General features: G+C 39.5%; 1 protein-coding gene across 2 annotated transcripts in view; it reads left to right on the top strand.

Annotated features, from left to right (window-relative positions):
* pde8a (phosphodiesterase 8A) overlaps nucleotides 1–20,858 on the top strand; it is a 71,747-nt gene that overhangs the window by 43,758 nt on the left and 7,131 nt on the right. For both annotated transcript variants that reach the window (XM_086025721.1, XM_086025722.1), the window contains exons 3-17: nucleotides 2,191–2,381; nucleotides 3,636–3,692; nucleotides 5,736–5,790; nucleotides 6,524–6,612; nucleotides 7,113–7,191; nucleotides 8,196–8,336; nucleotides 9,753–9,841; nucleotides 12,084–12,135; nucleotides 12,221–12,263; nucleotides 14,641–14,718; nucleotides 14,892–14,962; nucleotides 15,777–15,941; nucleotides 19,470–19,518; nucleotides 19,672–19,807; nucleotides 19,887–20,085. In XM_086025721.1, coding sequence (XP_085881847.1) covers nucleotides 2,191–2,381; nucleotides 3,636–3,692; nucleotides 5,736–5,790; nucleotides 6,524–6,612; nucleotides 7,113–7,191; nucleotides 8,196–8,336; nucleotides 9,753–9,841; nucleotides 12,084–12,135; nucleotides 12,221–12,263; nucleotides 14,641–14,718; nucleotides 14,892–14,962; nucleotides 15,777–15,941; nucleotides 19,470–19,518; nucleotides 19,672–19,807; nucleotides 19,887–20,085 — 1,494 coding nt within the window. The remainder of the gene's footprint in view (nucleotides 1–2,190; nucleotides 2,382–3,635; nucleotides 3,693–5,735; nucleotides 5,791–6,523; nucleotides 6,613–7,112; nucleotides 7,192–8,195; nucleotides 8,337–9,752; nucleotides 9,842–12,083; nucleotides 12,136–12,220; nucleotides 12,264–14,640; nucleotides 14,719–14,891; nucleotides 14,963–15,776; nucleotides 15,942–19,469; nucleotides 19,519–19,671; nucleotides 19,808–19,886; nucleotides 20,086–20,858) is intronic.

Below are 20,858 nucleotides of genomic sequence, written 5' to 3' on the forward strand. Positions count from 1 at the left end.
TTGACGCCATATAGGCAGCACTTTTGACTCGCGGGTCCCGGACGGCCATGAGTACCTTAACTCATTGTGTCATAGATCATGGCAGCAGGTCAAACCTGTGACGCACCTGCACCCAGAGTAGGTCAAAGAAATGTGATATAGACCATATTAAAAAGAAAATGTTTTTTTACTTTTGTCCCTCCCACACTCTCTAAACACATTTAAATGGATCAAAACATTTGAAAGTATTCCTTGATTCTCATTCTCTCGCTCGAACAGATCACTGAGTAAGAGGCGGAATGTGCTTCTGTCAAGCTGTTTGTCACTTTCAGTTAAAGTTCATTGTAAAAGTGACACACAAAACAAAAGAGAATTCAACCTTGTATGTTTAAGCACCAAGATATTCCACCAAACTGTATATTAACATGAGTCTGCTAGCTTAATGCTAGCATAATGTGCAAACAACACAATAGATGGGCTGATTAGCATTGGTCCGTGATTTTTTTTTCAAAGTGTGATGTATCACACTGTAGTACCACTAATAGTGTTATATGGGCACCTTTGGATGGAGAACGATTTATATTTAAACAATTCATTTAGGTACAATTTTATTTAACAATAGTACATTTAAAATGAAACTTTTAAGAATAGTTTTTGTTTTTGTCATATTTAAGATCAGTAAGAGGAAGTCAACTTTTTCTTCACAATACTGTATGTTCTATGTGGCCCACTAATCTAAACATAGAACATATCATTGTAAAGAAACATTTTTGAGTTGACTTCCCCTTAATGCTCAAATTGTACATAATGTTACAATGGCTACAGTAACATTAAAGGGTTTTAGGAACAAAACCTTGATTGTTTAAATGAATGCTTACTGCATTACTGTATTTGAATTTTATTCAGAACAGAGGTGGGAGTAAGTCACATATGTCCAAGTCACAAGTAAGTCTTGAGTCGTAACCATCAAGTCTCAAGCAAGTCCTAAGTCACTGTGGAAGAAAATCAAGCAAGTCAAATCGAGTCGCCAGTAAATTTCAAGCAAGTCAAGTCATTACTTAGTTCAAGCAAGTCATAAGTCAAGTCAGACAGCACTTCACCTCGTTATTAAATAGAGGGCGGGGGGGACTTCTGCATATGCGAACGGAAACGCCAAGTCAAGAAGTGCAAACCATACGTTTTTCCATCCTACTTTTGTCAACGTCATGGACAAAATAATCCATAAATTCAAATTAGTCATCCCCAGAGTTGTTCCGGCGCTGTCTGTGTTTACGTTGCCACATCACAACAACAAGTGACGGTTGTCAGGTTGGCGTGAATGAACAAAAAAAAACAAAAAACTTTTTTTTCTTTCTGATTCGAGTCAAGTCATATGACTCGAGTCCCCCCATCTCATTTGGGTGGCACTTGGTGGAAACAATTTGACAACAATGTTACGGTAATTGTAAACCTTTAAACTGCTACTTTGGAAAAGCAACACACACAAAAAAAGCATTAAACACTGTACATTTAAAGACAAATGTTCAACAAGGCAGTACAGTAAAATATTTGTCTCAGGCATATATCGTGGCTGTCGGGAAGAATCCTTGCATGGTCAAAATCACAAATTTTCGTCCCAAAAAAAAGCCATTTTGTTATCGTTACCAAACACTGCATTTTTAAAGTAGGTTTTACACCTTATATTGTTATCATACATTGTTGCACACCAGCATCAACTCACCACCACCCATAATCATGTTGAATTGCTGATTTGATTAGCAAAAAAAAAAAAATTGTTACACTGTCATTGATTAGAATGTGAAGACTTAATGCATCATCAGTGCAAAAATAATTACTTACAGTGCAAAAGTCACTCATCCAAACAGCACTCAAATTTAGTGTTGAATGGGTATGCATGTGAACACACAAGTACTACACGTTGGTGTGAATGTGAGCGTGAATGGTTGTTGTCTATAGGATTTGTGCCTTGTGATTGGCAACCATTCCAGGGTGTACCATGCCTCTCACCCCAAGTCAGCTGGGATATGCACCAGCACACCTGTGACCCTCATGAGAAAAAGCTGAATAGAAAAGTGATGGATGCATACTTTATTATTGGCTAAACGTATAGTGTAGTGACACTGCATAAGGTCAGAGTAAGTCACTGTGAGTCAAATAAGTCACTGAATGAGTCATAAGGCTAGATGTGCTGAGTCATCTCCTGTGTTGCAGGTACTTTTAGTTTTTGCCAAAGAGGACAGTCAGAGTAATGGCTTCTGCTGGGCTTGTGAGAAGGCCAACTACAGGTTCAGCATGGCACGGACGCCCGAGTCGGCCCTTGAATGCTTCGCCGAGAAGCTTCACGACCTCGTCATCATTGACCACAGACATTCCAGACACTTTGACGCTGAAGCACTGTGCCGGTAGGACACTCGCCTTCTCTGCTACTCTTTATATTTAAGATGCCACGGCCTGTCAGTTTGCCAAATACTTACTGTGATACCTTGACGTACGGCTTTAAATCATTAAATGTAGTCATGTATAGCATGTACCTTTTCTCCATTGAAATGATCTGAATTGCTTTTATTCCGCCCTAGCCCTCAAAAACATGTTAAGCAAATAGCAGTGTATTGAAAAATAAAAGTGCTTTACTCATTCACTGCCAAGGACAAATGTATTTGTCTTTTCACAGCCGAGCCATTCAATTCCAGGAACTTATTTATATAATTTTTTCCATTTTTTTTTCAAACATTAGGGTAAAAGAGGGTCTGAAAATGTCTGGCAGCGAAAAGAATCATAATGTTGCATTATATTGACCCTGTCAAAGAGATGTGCAACATATTTATTATTGTTGCATTTGTAGAACTGCGCTGCATCATACTGTATAATGCAAAGTAGTTCTTCAGTTTATCTGATATTGGGTTTTTTGTTTGTATGTTTGTTTTTGCCAGTCTAGAAGTTTTGTTGTTGTTGCTCTAAATCCTTATGAACTAGGAAAGAGATTTGAATGCAATATTTGACAGTGGTGGTGCAACAGCCTCACACTCTGCATTTAAGTCGAAGTACCGATACTTCCCAAAAAGACTGGTAGAAGTAGAAGTACGGATTCAACAAGTACAGATACCTGAAAAATATATGGTTACAGAGTGTTTGTGCTTTTTTTTAGTTCCCATCACTGCCATGTCAGTACATTTGGTAGTGTTTGGGGGATTAATTCTCGGATGTTGGGATCCCCAGTTTTTTTTTTTTTGTTTGTTCTTTTTTATCACGTAAACTGGTGGTGATGTGAATGAGAAATGAGCCGTGTCTGCCCATACCACTTTTCTATCTTTAGCATCTGCCCAACCCAAAAGCACATTTACAGACATTCATTTGCCCTGCCTGGCGTGTATGTTAACTCCATTCATTTTGGCCGCTCCATATGTTCAGTGTACACGCTCGGGCTCAATCGGGGGAACTAAAGGGCCTTTATGACCACTGGCTGGGGAAACCACAGGCGGATGAGTGGCCCTGTACACTGCAATCTTTCAGAGGCCTTGGCCTGCTTGCAGTGCTTCATCATTGGAGCTGCCCGGGAGAATCGGAGCGTGAAAAACGGAAAAATACATTGATTCGATGCCACGGGCCTTTCCGACAGTAGGCTGGCTAGCTAAAGCGCTCTCTGTGTTTACATTCAGGTCAATGAGAGCGGTCCGCTCTTCAGAAAACACTGTGATAGTCGCCGTTGTGAAGAGGTAAGTACAACTCACCGAACCTGCTCCATAGCCAGATTTTCATTTTCACCAAGTGCTACCGTTCTGCCCTGCAGACGTGTCCCCAGACTTCAGCCTTAACCCTTTCCGGGACAGTGGTCACCATAGTGGTCAGCTATTCAAAAGTTACTCTCTCCTACATTAACCAATCCCCTAAAAATCCCTTTGTAGGTTATCATAATTAATGCATGAAATACATGAGGGTAGCCCAATTATTATTAATACCCTACAGACAGTACTTTGGCATATTTTTTATGCTACTGCACTCTATTCTCGCACTACTACTCCCAGTAAATAGTCTTGACAAACGCTGGCAAATATTACCATAGACAACATTGACAGTGCACATACAGACCCCACCTTGAGTTTGTTGATTCCGCAGCCATATTGGATGTGGCAAAGTAACGTGATTTGTGAAGACTCCTCTTTCACTTGGAGATGTATCATCAAAGTAGAATTTGTGGGATTAATACTGAACCATTGCTTTTGATTGTTTTGTCATTCTAAGAAAATTTTATGGCTAATACGATGGCCATCAATCGGACAAAATCACACCGTCCCTCCAACCATTAATATTTTTAAAGTTTTAGTAGGGAAGTCTGCAACCCTGCATGGCACAGTTTGCAACTATAAACCTTGGTTTTAGTTACCACTGTGAAGTGAGGGGATGACAGTCACCATAACAGATGACAAAAATAATAGTAAACAATTCATAATTATTCTCATAGTTAATGGTTTATTATTGAATTTTTCATCAATTAATTGTAACTAATACAGAGTGACCCCCCCAAAAAAATCATATCCAGTCATACTAATTTCTAAATACAGTACTTCATACATGTTTGAAGATAATTTCTGAAAAAAATGTGTAAAGACTGAGAACAATGTATTACAGCGGACCCCTGCATGCTTGCCGTTTGGCACCCGCAGATTCACCGATTAGCAGATTTAAAAAAATAAATAAAACATAAAAAATTAGTTTGTGCGTTAAAATACAGGGCCCCAACATGAGTTGCCCTTCCCCCGCTGTACAGTATTAGAACTTGATATCAAATCAGCTGTTATCTAGCACAATTATGATGTGTAGTTAGCTATGCCTACACCCCAAAAATACATCTTCCCTTCAGATTCTCCACTGGTGTGGCCCCTTTATAGCATCTCGTTGTCAGACATGAGTGCATGCACAGCAAGGTGTTGACAACCAACTTGATAACACCCACGTGCATGGACCGGATGGAGCCACAGGAGGCTTGAAGCGGATATGTTTTCAAGGCTCAAAAATGTAGTTATGTGTAAGCATTTGAACGATGCTAGAAGAGGTAGCATCCATTTTCCAGGTCGTAGTAGTGGTGTTTGATTGACAGTTGAAAAACTGAAAGAACATGGTTTCCGCGCATTCCGCGGAAACGCCCACAGCATTTCAGAGCAGAGAAGGCTTTGTTTTTCATAGATTTGAAGCATTATTTTCTATACTTGCAGATTTTTTTTTCTTCGTATTTGACAACAACACTCTTCTTTGCATTGTGTCAAATGTACCTTTTTACTTTACAGTGATTTAATGGCATAAAAAAACACTAGTTAAAAAATATGAGTAATGGGCAGTCAAAGAGTGAGTAATTTTGGGGGGACACCCTGTAGTCTTCTTTGCATGGACCTGGGAGGTGGATGGATTCATGTCATAACATTTTCACTTACCAACTATTATAGCCAGCAGTTAAGACATTAATGGCTGTTTGAGTTGTTTCGAGGTGAGAGAAAAGGTATGCTCTTATAGAAGCTGACTACCACTTTACATCATGGCAAAGTATCATTTCTCCAATTTCGTCCAGCTAAAAGGCAGAATGAAATATTTACAAAAATGTGAAGGATGTACTCACTTTTGTTCAATGCAGTACTATTTGTGCCATTTTTGTTTGGTGGTGTGCCATGAGATTGTTCTTGTGAAATATGTGCCTCGGCTCAATAGCTGTCAGGAAACACATTTGTCAGGCTAATGCTCATGTGCTGCCGTGTTCTCTTTTTAAGGCCAGACAGGGAGGAAGCCTCTGTGATGCCTCTGATCAACGCTGGCTTTAATAGGGTGAGAGGCATTGTGTGCTTCTGTATGTCTTCTCCCTACAGTATATTTGTATTACTCTTTTGCAGAGCTGGGCAGTCCGTCCCGGGCTCGGCCGGAGGCCCATTTTTGGGGCGGGGGGTTTGGGAGTGACACGTTTTTAAAAAAGGCTGGACTAAGCAAGGCCGGAGGTGGATTTTACCCCGGCCCACTAATCGGCCCTCGTGCTCGCGAGGCGGCCAAAAATGACTCACAACCTACTCGGCGAAATGGGCAAACGACAATAATTGCCTCCGAACGCGTCAAATGCGCCACTACCAACTGTGCATACTTACTTGCATTGGGCACGTTCGATCTGCAAAAAGCTTAAAAAAAAAAAATTTAAAAAAACGCGTTTGGTCTGCACAAAGAGGAGAAGAAAAGGAAGTGAATTCGGGACTGCAAATTTTTATGAATAAGGCTGAATGGTCCAGGCCGGAAGGGTACCCAGGTCGTGGCCGGAGGGCTAGGGTCTGACCGGCAAAAAAGGGTCAAGTGCCCAGCTCTGCTCTTTTGAAATCTTTTCATACCCCTTCTGTCAACACTATATATAAGGCAGGGATATAAATGTCGAATCTTTGTTTGCTCAGGACACATAAATAGAGATTCCTATACCATGACTTTGTGGTGTGAACTGTACCATTACATCCTTTTTAAAAATTGAACTTTAGATGCCTTTGACTGGTCATATTTTGTGCTGTTGATCTCGGACCCTCAGAGATATGTGGAGAATGCCAATATGATGGCCTGCTATAATGAGCTGCTGCAGCTGGAGCATGGAGAGGTGCTCGCACAGTTCAAACTAAGGTGAGTTGAGCAACTTTTTGTTTTGTCTTTTATTTAGTTTAAGTACATAAAACTACATGTTGCTGGGGGAGGAAGCTATGGATATCTTGTTACACTGCACCAAAAAAGTCAGGCATATTTTGGTTTTGGGCAAAATGTCAGGATAAAGCTACAATTCACTATAACCTTTAAAGGTGACCTTTATTTGACCTTTTCTAAATTTTTGAATGTACATCTGTCACTTTTTCAGCTCTTTTTGCACAAGTTGCTTTTCTTTAACAAGGTGCTGAAAGGGAAAAAAAATCACAACAGGACAGGCAGAATTGTCCAAAACTGTCTTGTTAAGATAAACAAATGAGATTGATTGGCAACAAAAGTGTCTAGCCTAACCTCTAATTGGATATATAAAGAGGTGTGTTATGTGTTTTTGTACATTATTATATTTCCCACTTAGGTGATAGCAGGTCATTGTGTTCCCATGGTAACAATAAACAATTGTTTTCTCTTGGTGCCTGTACAAGGGCTGGAAATGCGATTTTCACAGCTCTAGAACACAGCCAAGAGGCCATTGAGATCACTTCTGAAGATCAAGTCATTCAGGTGAATTTTCATTAACTTTGTTGTGATGTAGTTATTCTCTCACTAGCATTAGCTGTGGTCACTTTTGAATAGTTTGTATTATTTGTATTCTAAAAAAAAAGCTCCCACTACAACAGCTACAATTTTTGGGGGGTTACTCAAAGGCACTTTAAATGGTACCAAGAGTAAGCTGACTCCCATTTAACATGAGTTTGAATGTAAATGGTTAATTTTGAACAAAGCCTTGTCCCAGTTATAAGAGGATGTGCACACTTGTGCAACCAAATGATCTTGTTTATTTTTACTTTACCTCTTGAAAAGATTTATTTTAATTCAGTTTAGTTATGCAGATTATAGGTCACATTAATTGTAAAAATTATTTATCATGTAGTCAATTTTATAGTCCAAAAATTGGCCTTTGAACAGGGGTGTGTGGACTTTTTATACCCACACAATATGCTGTTATTTCTTTCAATGAAAGCTGCTCAAGTGGCAACATTTCTATCAAATCTGAACTTTAGCAGGAAAATCAATTTGCATATAATGTCTTATTACAGTCTAAAAACAGTAAAAATAACAACATTTTGGGTCAAAAATGGACCGATCCACTACTTGGGTCAATTTGACCCAACTTTCTTTTTCGTTTTGTTTTCTGCAAAAACAACCCCTCAAAATTTGTAGTTTTGTACAAATCAACCGCCAAAATTGTGCTGCTTTATACAAAACAACACAAGAACGTGGGTCAAACTGACCCAATTGGTGGATTGGTCCATTTTTGACCCAAAATTGTGTTATTTTTAACCCAACTGTTTTAAGAGTGTATTTACTGTTGTTTCAATCTGTACCACACTCATAATAATTGTCAGATTCATTTGTGCAATTCACACACTCACTCAAGTTTTAAATCCTTATACTATTGAATACAACATTTTCAAAAATGTGCCGACACCAAGATAATTAATTTTTTTAATATTCTTTACCGAATTCTTCCATGATGAAGCCTCACTCTGAACTTTCCTTCACAGTATGTGAATCCTGCCTATGAGTCCATTATGGGCTACCAACAAGGTGAGCTCATAGGGAAGGAAATAATAGAAGTGCCTAAAAGTGAGAAGAATAAGCCTGATCTCCTTGAAACAATAAACTCCTGCATCCGGAAAGGGAAGGTAATAAGCATCTAATCATCCATACATTGCATAGTGTATTTTATAGTGGTAGAGATGGTGTTCGTATGGATCATTACAGAATTGGTGGACAATTCAGCCACCAACATTTTTTTTAAATGTTTGAAAACTTGCCTATTTATTTTGCATTTTTTCAAATGTTTTCAAGGAAAAAACATTTAATAAACCAAACAGGCATTTTATGAGATATTTTATTTGTCAGACCGTATACTTTGCTATTTGGCGCAACCCTGTCACAGGTACTCACCTGAAAACCATATTTAAAAAAATATATATTTCTGAATAAATCCTCTACAGTTAAAGTCAAATCTTAGTTTAATGCTTATTGGATTTTAGTATTATTCTAATTACAGTAGAAGGATTGCAAATCAATGCTAATGTCGAACTTTTTACTCAAGAATATATGCTGGCTGTGTTAGCCACTATGCTAACTGGACAAAGACTAACTAAAAAGTTAGTAAATCTGATATGAATTACGGGGTTACATTGGTTTGAGTGATACTCTCCATTACAACTGGAAACATTTTATTTATTTTATTTACCTATCAGAAGTTCGACAGTCAGGACAATTACCTCGATGATGTCATTTCTGCTGAGTCATGTAGCGCTTGCGTTTATGTTGAGGCACAATTTCAGATCTTAATTACTAATGACCATTTACAATGTGTCTGAGATCAAGCAAAATGTTTTAACGATTGCAAGGAAGACTAACAAAATCATACAAAAAAAAAAGATTTAAAATGAATTTTATCTGTTACTTGATTTGGACATTGGAAGGAAGGAAAAAGAAAAAATAGCATTTTTATGAGGTTCTTTACAGGTATTTGGTATTTTAAATAATATTTAGGAATCACTTTTACCATAGCGTCAGTTAGATTTTGTCTCAGGACAACTATAATTTATTTGGAGAAATGTCACCATACATGCATCAGTGTGCAGTGATTCTGCACTACTGGTCACACAGTTGCTGTCTTTCATGCAGCCAAGACCAGCAGCTGAAGGCTGTGCTGTAATCTTACTACACAGAGAGCAAAGGTCAGTCTCAGAGCTGCAAACAGCAGGAAGGCTCTTTTTAAGTCACAGAAGTCTGTAGGTGGGGGGGCGGTCATGGGAGGGGTGGCGGTGAAGGGTAGGGTGGACATGAAATGGGCCCTCAGGACTCCAGGAGTGCTCCTGCTAACTTTAAAAACAACTTGGTGCTCTCTGAAATAATTTGAGCCACCATTTAACCTCACCTGTATCACAGTCATAGCTGTCCTACAGCCGTTACCCACATTGAGGAAAGAAATCATTCAAAAGATCTAAATGCAACCATATATATATTATAGTTTTTGTGTGTATCTGCAGTCACTTCAGCATTTCTCATTGCTTGTATGCTTGTGTATTGATGTTTTGTAGGAGTGGCAGGGAGTTTATTATGCCAAAAAGAAGAATGGAGACAGCATCCAGCAAAATGTGAAGATTACACCTGTAATTGGACAGGGAGGGTGAGTGACAGCATGCTAAACGTAGAATTGCACTCAATAAATGACTTAACATTGAAGCCCCGTTCATGGACTCAGCTACTTAAGGTGAAAATCTGTGCTTTAGAAATCAGCAAATATTAAAACACACGTCAACTTTTTAATGGGCCTATATCAAGCAAAATAATTTTTTTTCAAGCTTTTAGCCATGTTAAAATGCTAATTCACCAAAAACACAGCAAAAGTGGTATTTTCCGTATTTCCATTCATCCATCTCTGAGCATTCCTGCCCTGGAAGCACCAGCCCCGCCCAATCCATGAAAATGACTGGGTCCTCAATCTTATACATGTAGATTGAGGGAGCCAACGCCATAATGCCCCTGCAGACTAAACACACGGCCACTTTCTCCAAGCAGCCCTGTGGGAGGCCCGGTAAGCGTATCCAGGAAAGAGGTTCAATGAGCGGCTACCTCAGCCGAGAGCCGGCCTACTTGGCTGGAGCTGCGCTCTTTTGATTTTTTGATTTTTTTTTTTAAATCCACCTACGGGCAGGACGGCCAACACGCCTATGTGGGAAAGAGGCACTATGAGCAGCCACCTTGGCGCCGGCCTCCCCTGTGACAGACCATCGAGCAGCTGTTTGTCTGTGATCGCCATTTCTCAGAGGACTACCTGGTGACCTTTGGCCATTACCAAATTGGATTGACTGAGAGATTAAATCTTAAAACTGGTGAAATTCCCTCAATCAAATTTGATGAAGAGGCCAGACCTGTAAGTAAATCAAACTGCTAGCTAAATGATGGCCTAATGTTAGCATTAATGGATTACAACGTTAGCTTCGTTGTCAAACACGATATGTCAGATGTATTTTGTTTTAGAAACCACTTAACTTACTTGTTACACACATTATCATGTGTATAAAGATTGCCACTTGACTCTGGCTCGAGGACATAAGGCTCCATAATATGTTCATCCGTATTTATTACTATTAGCTGTTTCGTGGGTGGTGCACATAGCACGTGGCTTTAGAATGATGTCATGAAAGGTCTGAAGCAGTCACATGGGGAGTGGCGGGGTTTGAGTGAACTAGGCGTCTTAGTTCCATCTTCCAGTTTAGAAAATTAGACACACAAATAACTCATATTTCCTAAGAAATTAGATCCCCATTGTGCCGAAGGTAATATATAATCTTATGCATGCCTATAGTTAACTGTGGAAAGCTTAAAATAGCGTGATATAGGCCCTTTAAAACACTTTTCAAAGTACCTGTAATCCTTAGTGCTGTCTTTCACTCTCTCGCACAGTACTCCAAATAAGAGCCAAAGTGTGCTTCAAGTTGTTTTTGTCAGTCCTAGTCGAGGTTTTCTGTATCATGAACATCAACCCAAAAAGAATTAAGCATTGTGTTTTCTATACTTAAACACCAATATGTTCAAACAAGCCATATAATTTCATCTAAGGAGAGTCCGCTATATCTTATTGCTACCATTACAATGTGAATTGCCATTGTTAAGTCAAATCTATAAAGTGCCAGTTCACAACAGAAGTATCTCACGGCACTTCACACATTGAACAGGTCAAGCACCACACTCCTCATATGTCATAAAAAAAACAAAAAACAGCCGGGCACCACATGAGCAAGCACATAGTCAAGGAAAAACTCGAAGACCTGTTTTCTGAAGCTGAGCCGTGATTGGTCGTTACCTGAGCCCTGAGTAGTTGTGATGTCATTTTCAGTCGACAGAAGTGACAAAATGGCCGGCCCCAGAGATGGCTAAAAATGGGTAGATTAACTCTTATTCCACAAACGCAATCTTTATCAGAACGCCCTGTTTCAACTAGTGGGCTTGCACAGAACATATTCTTGAAAAAAAAAATGTTTGGGTTGACTTCCACTTCAAGCAATCGGGCAGGGATCAGAGATCGATGGGCACAACTACAGCTATATAAACAACAGTTGGTCCACTGTCAAAGAAATACTACTTTAACACAAACTGAGCAGCAACACATACAAACAGAGCTTACAACATTACTCACGAGCATGTATTCTCTGTTCTCTTTGGAAACAATGAATATTAAAACAGTAAAATGTGGTAGTGTCCAGAAGGGGCATTCTTCTCCTTGTAGAACCCTATAAAACACAATTCTTAAAAATCTGCGATGTAGCAGTAGCGCACTGGATGAACAGCCATAAACTGGGGAACACTGTACAGCAATTATGTTTCTTGATCTTATGTACTAACACTACTGCTTTTGCAATTTTCAGAAAAATAAGACACTACGTGTCTATCAACAGGCCTTTAAATGATAATAATAAGGTGAGATGACATTGCAGTTTTGCCGAGTAGTTCATAAGTAAAAGTACCTTATGTACCGACTTTTGTTTTCCATGTGTCTATACAGACTGATAAATCAACTGAACGAGTGCAAGCAGAGTCACAAACAGGTAATATCTTCTCGAGATTCACTTTTCTGCATGAAAATGATGACTTCCCTGTTGTGGAGTCGTGCGGATTTGAGTGTCTGAGGCTCTCTCCCAGGGGCAATTATCAGCAATTAGTGCGGGATGTTCTTTCCATGACAACATAGTCAGAATTTTGTTTGTCAGCAGGAAACGCAAGGCATCGCAATGTTGGCTTCCATTGTTAGTGATTTAATATCAGAAATGAACTTTTTCTTTCTGCATTGAATTGAGCAGGGCCCACACAATGACAGAACATTTCGTCATTGTGCAACCGCTTCAATTGGGAGCAGTTATCATTTCCTTTCATGTTGTATGCTAGTCACAGTCAGCAAATGTCTCAGATGATGTCATGGCTATAAAATAACAGTTTTGAAGAGTTCATGCCTCTTTCACACTGTTCGTATGACAAGAGCACACACACCACCCACAGGCTACACGTTTCCTATGTTTTGTGTTGTTTGTACTGCACACTGCATCATACAACAAAATGAAAGGCATAAAATGTTATAACCACATACTTTTTTTATTGTTTATTATTGTATAAGGTTTATGCCAAAAATGATAACAGTCTATATGGATACAACTAAAACATATATCATCTAGAAAGGGTGTGATATACTGTACCGTATGTCAAGCATAACCAGACGAGCAGAAACATGGAGGCAGAATTTCAGCAGTGGTTTTGTTGATTTCAAATTATTCTGGGAATCGCATGCACACAATAATGTCATTCCTATTTTGAGTGTTTCAAAAATATACACACAAAATAGTCCAAGACATTTGCTGATACACTTATTGTTTTAGGGCTGTATTATCTCGTTTGCGTGCAATTGCTTTTTTTTTTTTTTTTTTCTTTCTTCTCTTATGCACATGGGTTTGCACACTTTTCATCAAGTCATACTCTCCAGTTCACACTTCTGACATACCCACCACGCATATGCTGGGAATAAGTGCGCAAACACCAGAGAGCCATGATTCTTTGAATTCTGAGGTTGGCTGTAAATCACGGAGCATGGAATTTTCCTATGACTTGTGAATGTCATTGAAATCCATGAGAAAACAATTGCACACTTTGAATATGAAGTAAGTTAATGCCTCGATTTTACTAATAATGTGCAGGATGCCTGACTAAGAAGGTTTCAATGGGTCACCAGACCTGTCACCAAGGGCGAACCATCGGGGGCTGTGCTATTTTTATTTTTTTTTTCATTATATTTTATCATTGAAGGAAAGACTTCAAAGTCCTAGTATGTTAACCTTTTCTATGGTTACTTTGTATAACGTTCTTGTGTGAAAAGCGAGTCCACGTGACTTAGGCACGCACGCTGTCACATGTGACTTGAGGACTGGAGACAGAGCGTGCAACTCAGTAGGGAGGCTGGGGCTAGCGTACGCATGGTGTTGTGAGTTGTTTATCAGTGTGCGTTGATGATCAGGAAGTTGTCATTCTTATTTCCGTGTCTGTAAGCACACTGCTAGAACTGGCCATCATCTGTTTCGCCAAAATGTTTTGTGCAACATTTTCCATGTACCAACATTACCGCGTAGTGATCGTTGTTGTCGCGTCGCGAAATTGGCAGGAAGACAATGTCACAATAAGAGCACAAACCGGAAAAGCTGCTTAAATGTTGCTATCTTAACCACGCTTTGTTTAATATGGCTTAAGTGAAAGTGTCTAAACCTGTGGTGTACAAACGGTTATTGGCCTAGTTTGTCCTTCTTTACGAAAGCCACATAAACACATCCAAACCCAAACACCCATAGCTCACAAAAGTGTACCAATGTTTCTATGAAGATTGAATGAGGGAATCGAAAATTGAATGAGGGAAAACTGGACAGCCAGGAAAGACAATCACATGGCATGTGTATTTATTGGGAATCATTTTGAGTCAGCCTCAAGTGATGTTTGGCCAAAACACTGGTGTGGAGATGGCTCATTTACCTAAATCAGTGAATAAGTAGCAGAACTCCCCTACACAATCATAGTTTCTATTTTTGAGTTAAGAAATGCTAGTGAAGAGTTGTTTATCACTCAAATGCAAGTGTAGAGTTGTTTAGCACTCAGACATAAAAAAATATAAAGAAACCATGGCATTTGATTGAATCTAATGTGCAAGAGCCTATCATGCCGCAAAGTAGGTTCGAAACGTGTGTTTGCACTATTACATTTGAGCTACGCATGCATGCACGCATGCCGTTGGTTATAGGGTAATAATAATTTTTTTCCTCCATGCATTTCATATGTCCCCCTAAAGACAACAGTCAAAATCACCCATTTAGAGTGTGCGGTGTGTTTTTTTTGTTTGTTTGGGGTTTTTTTTGGGCATGTTTACTTAAGACCTTCTTCTCGTCTCCCCAGACATCCAATCCAGTAAGCACAAAGACCGTAGGAAAGGCTCTCTGGATGTGAGATCCACAACGTCTCGGGGGAGCGACGGTGAGAGTGATGGATGGAAACTAACATGCTTATGAAACCTCCCCATTGTCTGTTTGTATCAAGTGTTGATTAGGAGCACACAAACACTCTCATTAGAAAGTAAGAGGGGTGGGGGAATCATAAAAGTTGGTCATATCATGACTAATTTTTTTGTTTTTTCGTTGTTTTGGCAGGGAGCTCACAGCGAAGGCACTCCTCAATGGCCCGAATCCACTCCATGACGATAGAGGCTCCCATCACTAAGGTGGTGCCTCAGACTCAAGTCATATGATCACCACTGTGTGCAGATGCTGCGAATCTCATGACAACACTGCGATTATAAAAACCACCAACGCCGCCACGAGCCCTTTTTGTACATCACCAAAAATAGATCCAATTTTCTAGAGGCCACGCAAGCATGTCAAAAGGGGATGGGGGATAAAATGCCACATTTCATGCGCAAGAAAGCATGCCGCGCTAGGCTGACCTGCTGTTTCTGTGCATGATGTAGTCTCAAGGATGGAAGGAAACAGAAAAAGCCCCCACAGGGATGGGTCATATGACATACTACAGTTTCTCTGCTGTATCGTTTGACTGTGTAGGCAGTCCCCGTGGGCGTCATTCTCTCCGGAATAAAGCACAGTTCGATATTAGCCTACTACTGTGCAGCGTGGGTGCAAGCGGCCTTACCATAGCAAAGCAATGTAAGATTACATCTTACATTGATTTGCTATGCTTCAAATTAAAGCAGTCATCCATGAAGCCAGGATGATCCATTTCCTCATTGACACTTTCGATAATTCACACTTCCAGCTTCTGTGCACAATGTTGTTTAAACTATGCAAATTTACAGTGGTACCTGGACTTGCAAGTGCCCCAACTTAAAAGTTGTGAGCCACCATTTTTTTTCTTCTTCTTTATGTGGTGAGACAATATTAACTTCATTGCACCAGTTTGTCTTCAAATTCTCTTTTATTATGGTTTTGTTTTTTTAATTTTACTGTACAATACAATGCTTCTTTTCTTTGAGATGAACGGTATTCCTGTTCAATTTAATGACAGCTTATTTCATCCTGCAGGTCATAAACATCATCAATGCCGCACAGGAGAGCAGCCCCATGCCCGTGGCGGAGGCCTTGGATCGGGTACTTGAGATCCTAAGGACCACAGAGCTGTACTCCCCACAACTGGGCACAAAGGACGAAGACCCCCATACGAATGACCTTGTTGGAGGACTGATGACTGTAAGCGCTGCTGCTGTAGACCTAACAAGACCGACATTACAAATGTGTCTCCTCCCAAACCGAGAAGACATCTTGTACAGAAAGAATTGCTATAATCGTACGCTACACATAAAAACCATAACATATATTTTGGCCGCACTGTTTCTGAGCACATTAATTCATAAATGTGCTCTAACAAAGGTAAAGGGCAAACGCGAACAATGTTTGCTGTTCATATGACTTGCATTTGGGATGTAGTACACATCTGTTGAGTATTTTAACAGAAAATTATTTGATTGTGTTGGTTTGAAAACCCCAAACTCTACTGGGTTCGCCAAACCAATACGAACACCACACAAGGGTTAACACAAAATCCACAATACATGTTCTGGGCATGAGTCATCTTCACTCATTCTTTTCAAGATATTCAGAATTTAACAAATAAATAATTGCCCATTAAAATACATAATTGCCATTCATATATCACTGGCATTGGACAGAAACCCTGTATGTCCAAATTTGGTCAATTTCATATTTTTCATAAATTGATCATTTTGGTATATTATTTTTACAAGCTATTGACCAATCTTAAGTGTTGACAATGGCTTGCACTTTTTGATGATGTGATGATGACTCATTCACTTCCATTGACGGATTTATTTGTCCTTCCACAATCCAGCCATTCAATCCCAGGAACTTTATATTTAATTTATTCTATAAATTTTTTTCAAACGTTAGGGGAAAAGAGGGTCTGAAAATGTCTGGCAGTGAATGAGTTAGTGACTGAACAAACTATTTTGCTGTAATTTTGGGGCCTTTCCTAAAAAGTGCTGGTTTCGGAGGTACAAGGATTTGGTCTGATGCCAGCGATTGCTAGAGATGGCTGAGATTCCTACAGTATCGTAGAAGCCAAGTGCTTATCTGTGGACTGAGATCAGGTGGTCTCCTACTGTTTTCTTCTTTTTCTTCTAGTCTGCACTGTAACATATGCACGGTGGTGAGACGAAAATTGGCAGGTGCGCACGGGTCACAAATCCGACAGTGATTTTGTGTGTACACTCAACTTGCGTGCAGAGTAAGAACATTTCTACGCATTTATTTGTAGATAAGGCATATGTGTTAAAAACTTGGGACAGCACACAAAAAAACTGCTCTGGCACAGGCCAACTTGTCAGCCCTTACACCCGAAGCCCCAAGATTGCTTTCCTAAATAGGTATGTCTTAATAATTTTGCTTTTTGGCATTTTTCAAATGTTTAAATGCGTAGAAAAGTTCGGTTGTCCCTATTGTCTCTCATTTTGCCTCCACCATGTCACAAAAAACGCAGTAATGTTCCTTTACGGTGTGGTATTTAAAGATGCAAAAACAACTGCAATTAGTTGTATTAAGTTCATTTGCCTGTTATCTATATTTTGGTTGGTTCGTATATAACAGACTGGGACGCCGAAACATGTCAGGTAATAAAACGACCTAAAAATCTCGAATGTCTGTTATATATGAACCAACCAAAATATAAACAACTGCAATTGTTCTCAGGTGTGATAAATCACGGTATATGCGCTAGATTAATCTCCAGTATTTGCATCTATTCCTTGCGGTATTTTGTATGTTGTGCCCGGCTTTGTGTAAACAAACTTTCAGCAAATCAGGCCCTTTGTGTTTCTTTACAATGGGCCTTCGCCAAGTCCAGGGCTGCCACGCAGCTGACAGCATTTTCAAACATTTTTACACATCTGACTTCATGGGAATAGTTTTGACAAGGTTGTCGTCTGTATGTGGGGGTGTAGAAAAACAGCTTCACAGAGAGATCCAGAAAGATAGTCATCGAGTGACATTACAAGAAAGCGATGGTGAAATTCAGAAGTAGGCCAAGTGCCAAGTTGGCAGTCTTGGCAACAAGCCCACAGGAAGTGTTGGATTGTCCTTTGTGCTCCTGGAGGCTGAAGAGAAAATCCCGCCCTCTCTTCCACTCACCAAATCCTCCCCCTCCTTTCCTTTCTCTCTGTCCCTGCACATGTACCTCGCTTCGCTGGCTCGTGCAGGCTTGGAAACATCCTGTTCTTCTTTGGAACCCGATGAATAAGCATGACTTAACTCAGAAATGTACAATGTGGATTCATAAGAGGATGGGAGGGGTTACACATACATTTCACCCTCCCTGTAAAAGATAGAAAAAGGCTGATTTAAAAAAAAAAAAAAAAAAAAAAAAAAAAAAACGGTATAAATTCATGACCATGAATGGATGGATGTTTTATATTCTATATTTATTTCTGAGCGGTTATATTAGAATACGGGGTGCCCGGCGTCGTTTTATCTATAGGTCTTGTTACAGTGAGACTGATCTCAAAAGAGCCAGCGAACATTTCGAGAGGAGTTGTCACCTTTCTGATGAGAAAGTCTTAAAATAGCTTGTGTGTACAGAGGCAGTGCCACCATGAGACAATGCTCGGGTCAAAGATGAGCTAGTCTCCTCTTCCTTTTTCACTTGTCAAGTAAACATTTCACTAGGCAACGCACTTAGCCTAAAATATACATACTATTCATCAGTATGAATTGTAATAGTTGACAGGAAGGGGAATGTGTTTTTTTTGTCATGACATAACTTGAGGACATATTTTAGATACCATCATGGTATTTCAAGTCAGACATTACTGTTTGTTTCGAAATAGATGCTTCATTTGCAAATACTCAATTGACAAACTATAGCGTTGAACTGTTTTCCACCATTTCAGTTTTCCTGATTCTTGGGATGTGGGTAAAACAGGGCCCTAGCATGAGTTGCTACTGCCCGACTACTGTATATAAGAACTTCAGCACCTTTGTTAACATCTACAGTTATCAGGCACATTTGCGACGTGCAGATTGCACCAGTGGAAACACTGGCGGGATATACTCCAACCACTGGAGGCTTTAAGCGGATGTATTTTCTCGTCTGATACATGTAGTTATGTGTAGGCCTACGAAAAAGTACCATCAATTTTTCCAGGTCGTAGCAGTGGTATTTGGTTGACAGTTGAGTAGGACGTGGTTTTAGCGCATTCAGCGGAAACACTCCTACAACATTTGAGAGCAGAGAGAATGACTTGATTTTTTTCATCATTTTGAAGACTCTTTTTTCTTTTTCTTTTAATAGTCCCCAATATTCTTAATCATTCAATTTTGTAAGGGTTGTTAACAACACTATTCTCTCTGGTGTATTTTTTCAGAAGACATTTCCTCTACTTGTTGTAATGTTACAAAAGTAAAGAGTAAAGCTTTGTGCCTTAAATAGTTCAACTTCTCAGCTTGTTATCAAAGGCTTGGTATTCATTGAAGGGGAAGTCAACCCAAAATAATTCTTTGCAATATGTTCTATGGGCCTTCACTAGTCTAAACATGGAATTCTGATTAATATTGCGTTTGGGGAATATGAGTTAAGCAGCAAAATCCACCCGTTTTTTAGCCATCTCTTTTGACACAAGCAATTCAAAATTTACCACTCAAATGATCATATTAATTCTGCATAGAATGCATGTTGGCTAATTCCGTCTCCTTTTTCATTGTTTGCAGGATGGTTTACGCAGACTGTCGGGAAACGAATACATCTTTTCCACAAAACGTGAGTTTCAATGTGTGTGTTATTAAATAGTTAAATGTGATTTAGAGGTGAGGTCATTATGTGATTTGGATATGTTTTCATATATGCAGAGCAGCATGTAAGAGCAGCCAATATCTTTTTTTTTTTTTTTTTTGTATCTTCCTTGTCATTTAGAGCCCCATCACATCCCCAGTCATCTGGCCACTCCTCTTTCCCTCAACGACATCCCCCCTCGTATAGCTCAGACCATGGAGAGTGAGGACTCTTGGGACTTTGACATTTTCAACTTAGAAGCTGCAACCATGAAACGGTGAGGCAACTGTTTTTATTTCTGACCTTGTGTTTAATACAGAGAAATTGTCAAATATTGCTGGATTTCCTCCTTTCAGGCCTTTGACCTTCTTGGGTTTAAAAATATTCTCCCGCTTTGGGGTTTGTGAGTACCTCAACTGCCCTGAGGCCACTTTGCGCTCGTGGCTGCAAGTGATTGAAGCCAACTACCACTCCAGTAACTCCTACCACAATTCTTCCCATGCGGCCGATGTCTTGCACGCCACGGCATATTTTCTGTGCAAGGAGAGAGTCAAGGTAAATTCATAAATCAGAGACTAATTTTGATAATGTACCATTGCCAGTCATTAGCACATCCAATGAGATCCAATACAAGAGGAGGTATCTAAAATTTTTGTCTTTACCGAGATAATAATGGTCAGTTTTGACTGACACTGTCAGATTGGTACAGTTTTGTTTTAACGATATGTTTACTATCATGCAGAGCTGGGTATTTTACCAAAAATTGTCTGTTTATTGCTTTCCGCCAACAGCCGGGATACACTTTCGCCGTCCGTTTATCCGCCAATTTGTCCGTCCGGACCAAATAGTCCTCTATAGGCCAGTCCGACTATCATTTTAAACAGACTCCCATTAGCGTTTCCGACTACCAACTTTGAGAAAAAATAAAAATAAATGCTGTGTTTGGCTGAAGCGGGCTGATGGAAAAGTTGAAAAATATTTGCTGGTATGACTGATTTATGGGAACTTTTATTGGTTAGAACTAGGGTTGGGCACTGGGGACTAGACTAGAGAAAAGAACCGGAACTAGCACCATAACCGTTCAAGTTTTAAAATGTCGGTGCCACATTTAGATTCCTAATACATCGCACGGCGCGGAGCAATCAACAAACACAGCGAAGTACAACCAATAGCCGCAACTATTTATGTTGAAAAATGTGATATTTACTGCATTTACAGAACAATTTTGAACTGTAAATGTAAATGCTTAATTAACATTTGGACCTTGTCTGTGGATTTATAATAATGGTATACACCTGATAAGTATATATTAATTTATATTAGCACTA

The sequence above is a fragment of the Filicampus tigris genome, chromosome 3 (genome assembly GCF_054856515.1).
Source record: "Filicampus tigris isolate MCC_2025a chromosome 3, RoL_Ftig_1.0, whole genome shotgun sequence".
Classification (NCBI taxonomy): Eukaryota; Metazoa; Chordata; class Actinopteri; order Syngnathiformes; family Syngnathidae; genus Filicampus; species Filicampus tigris.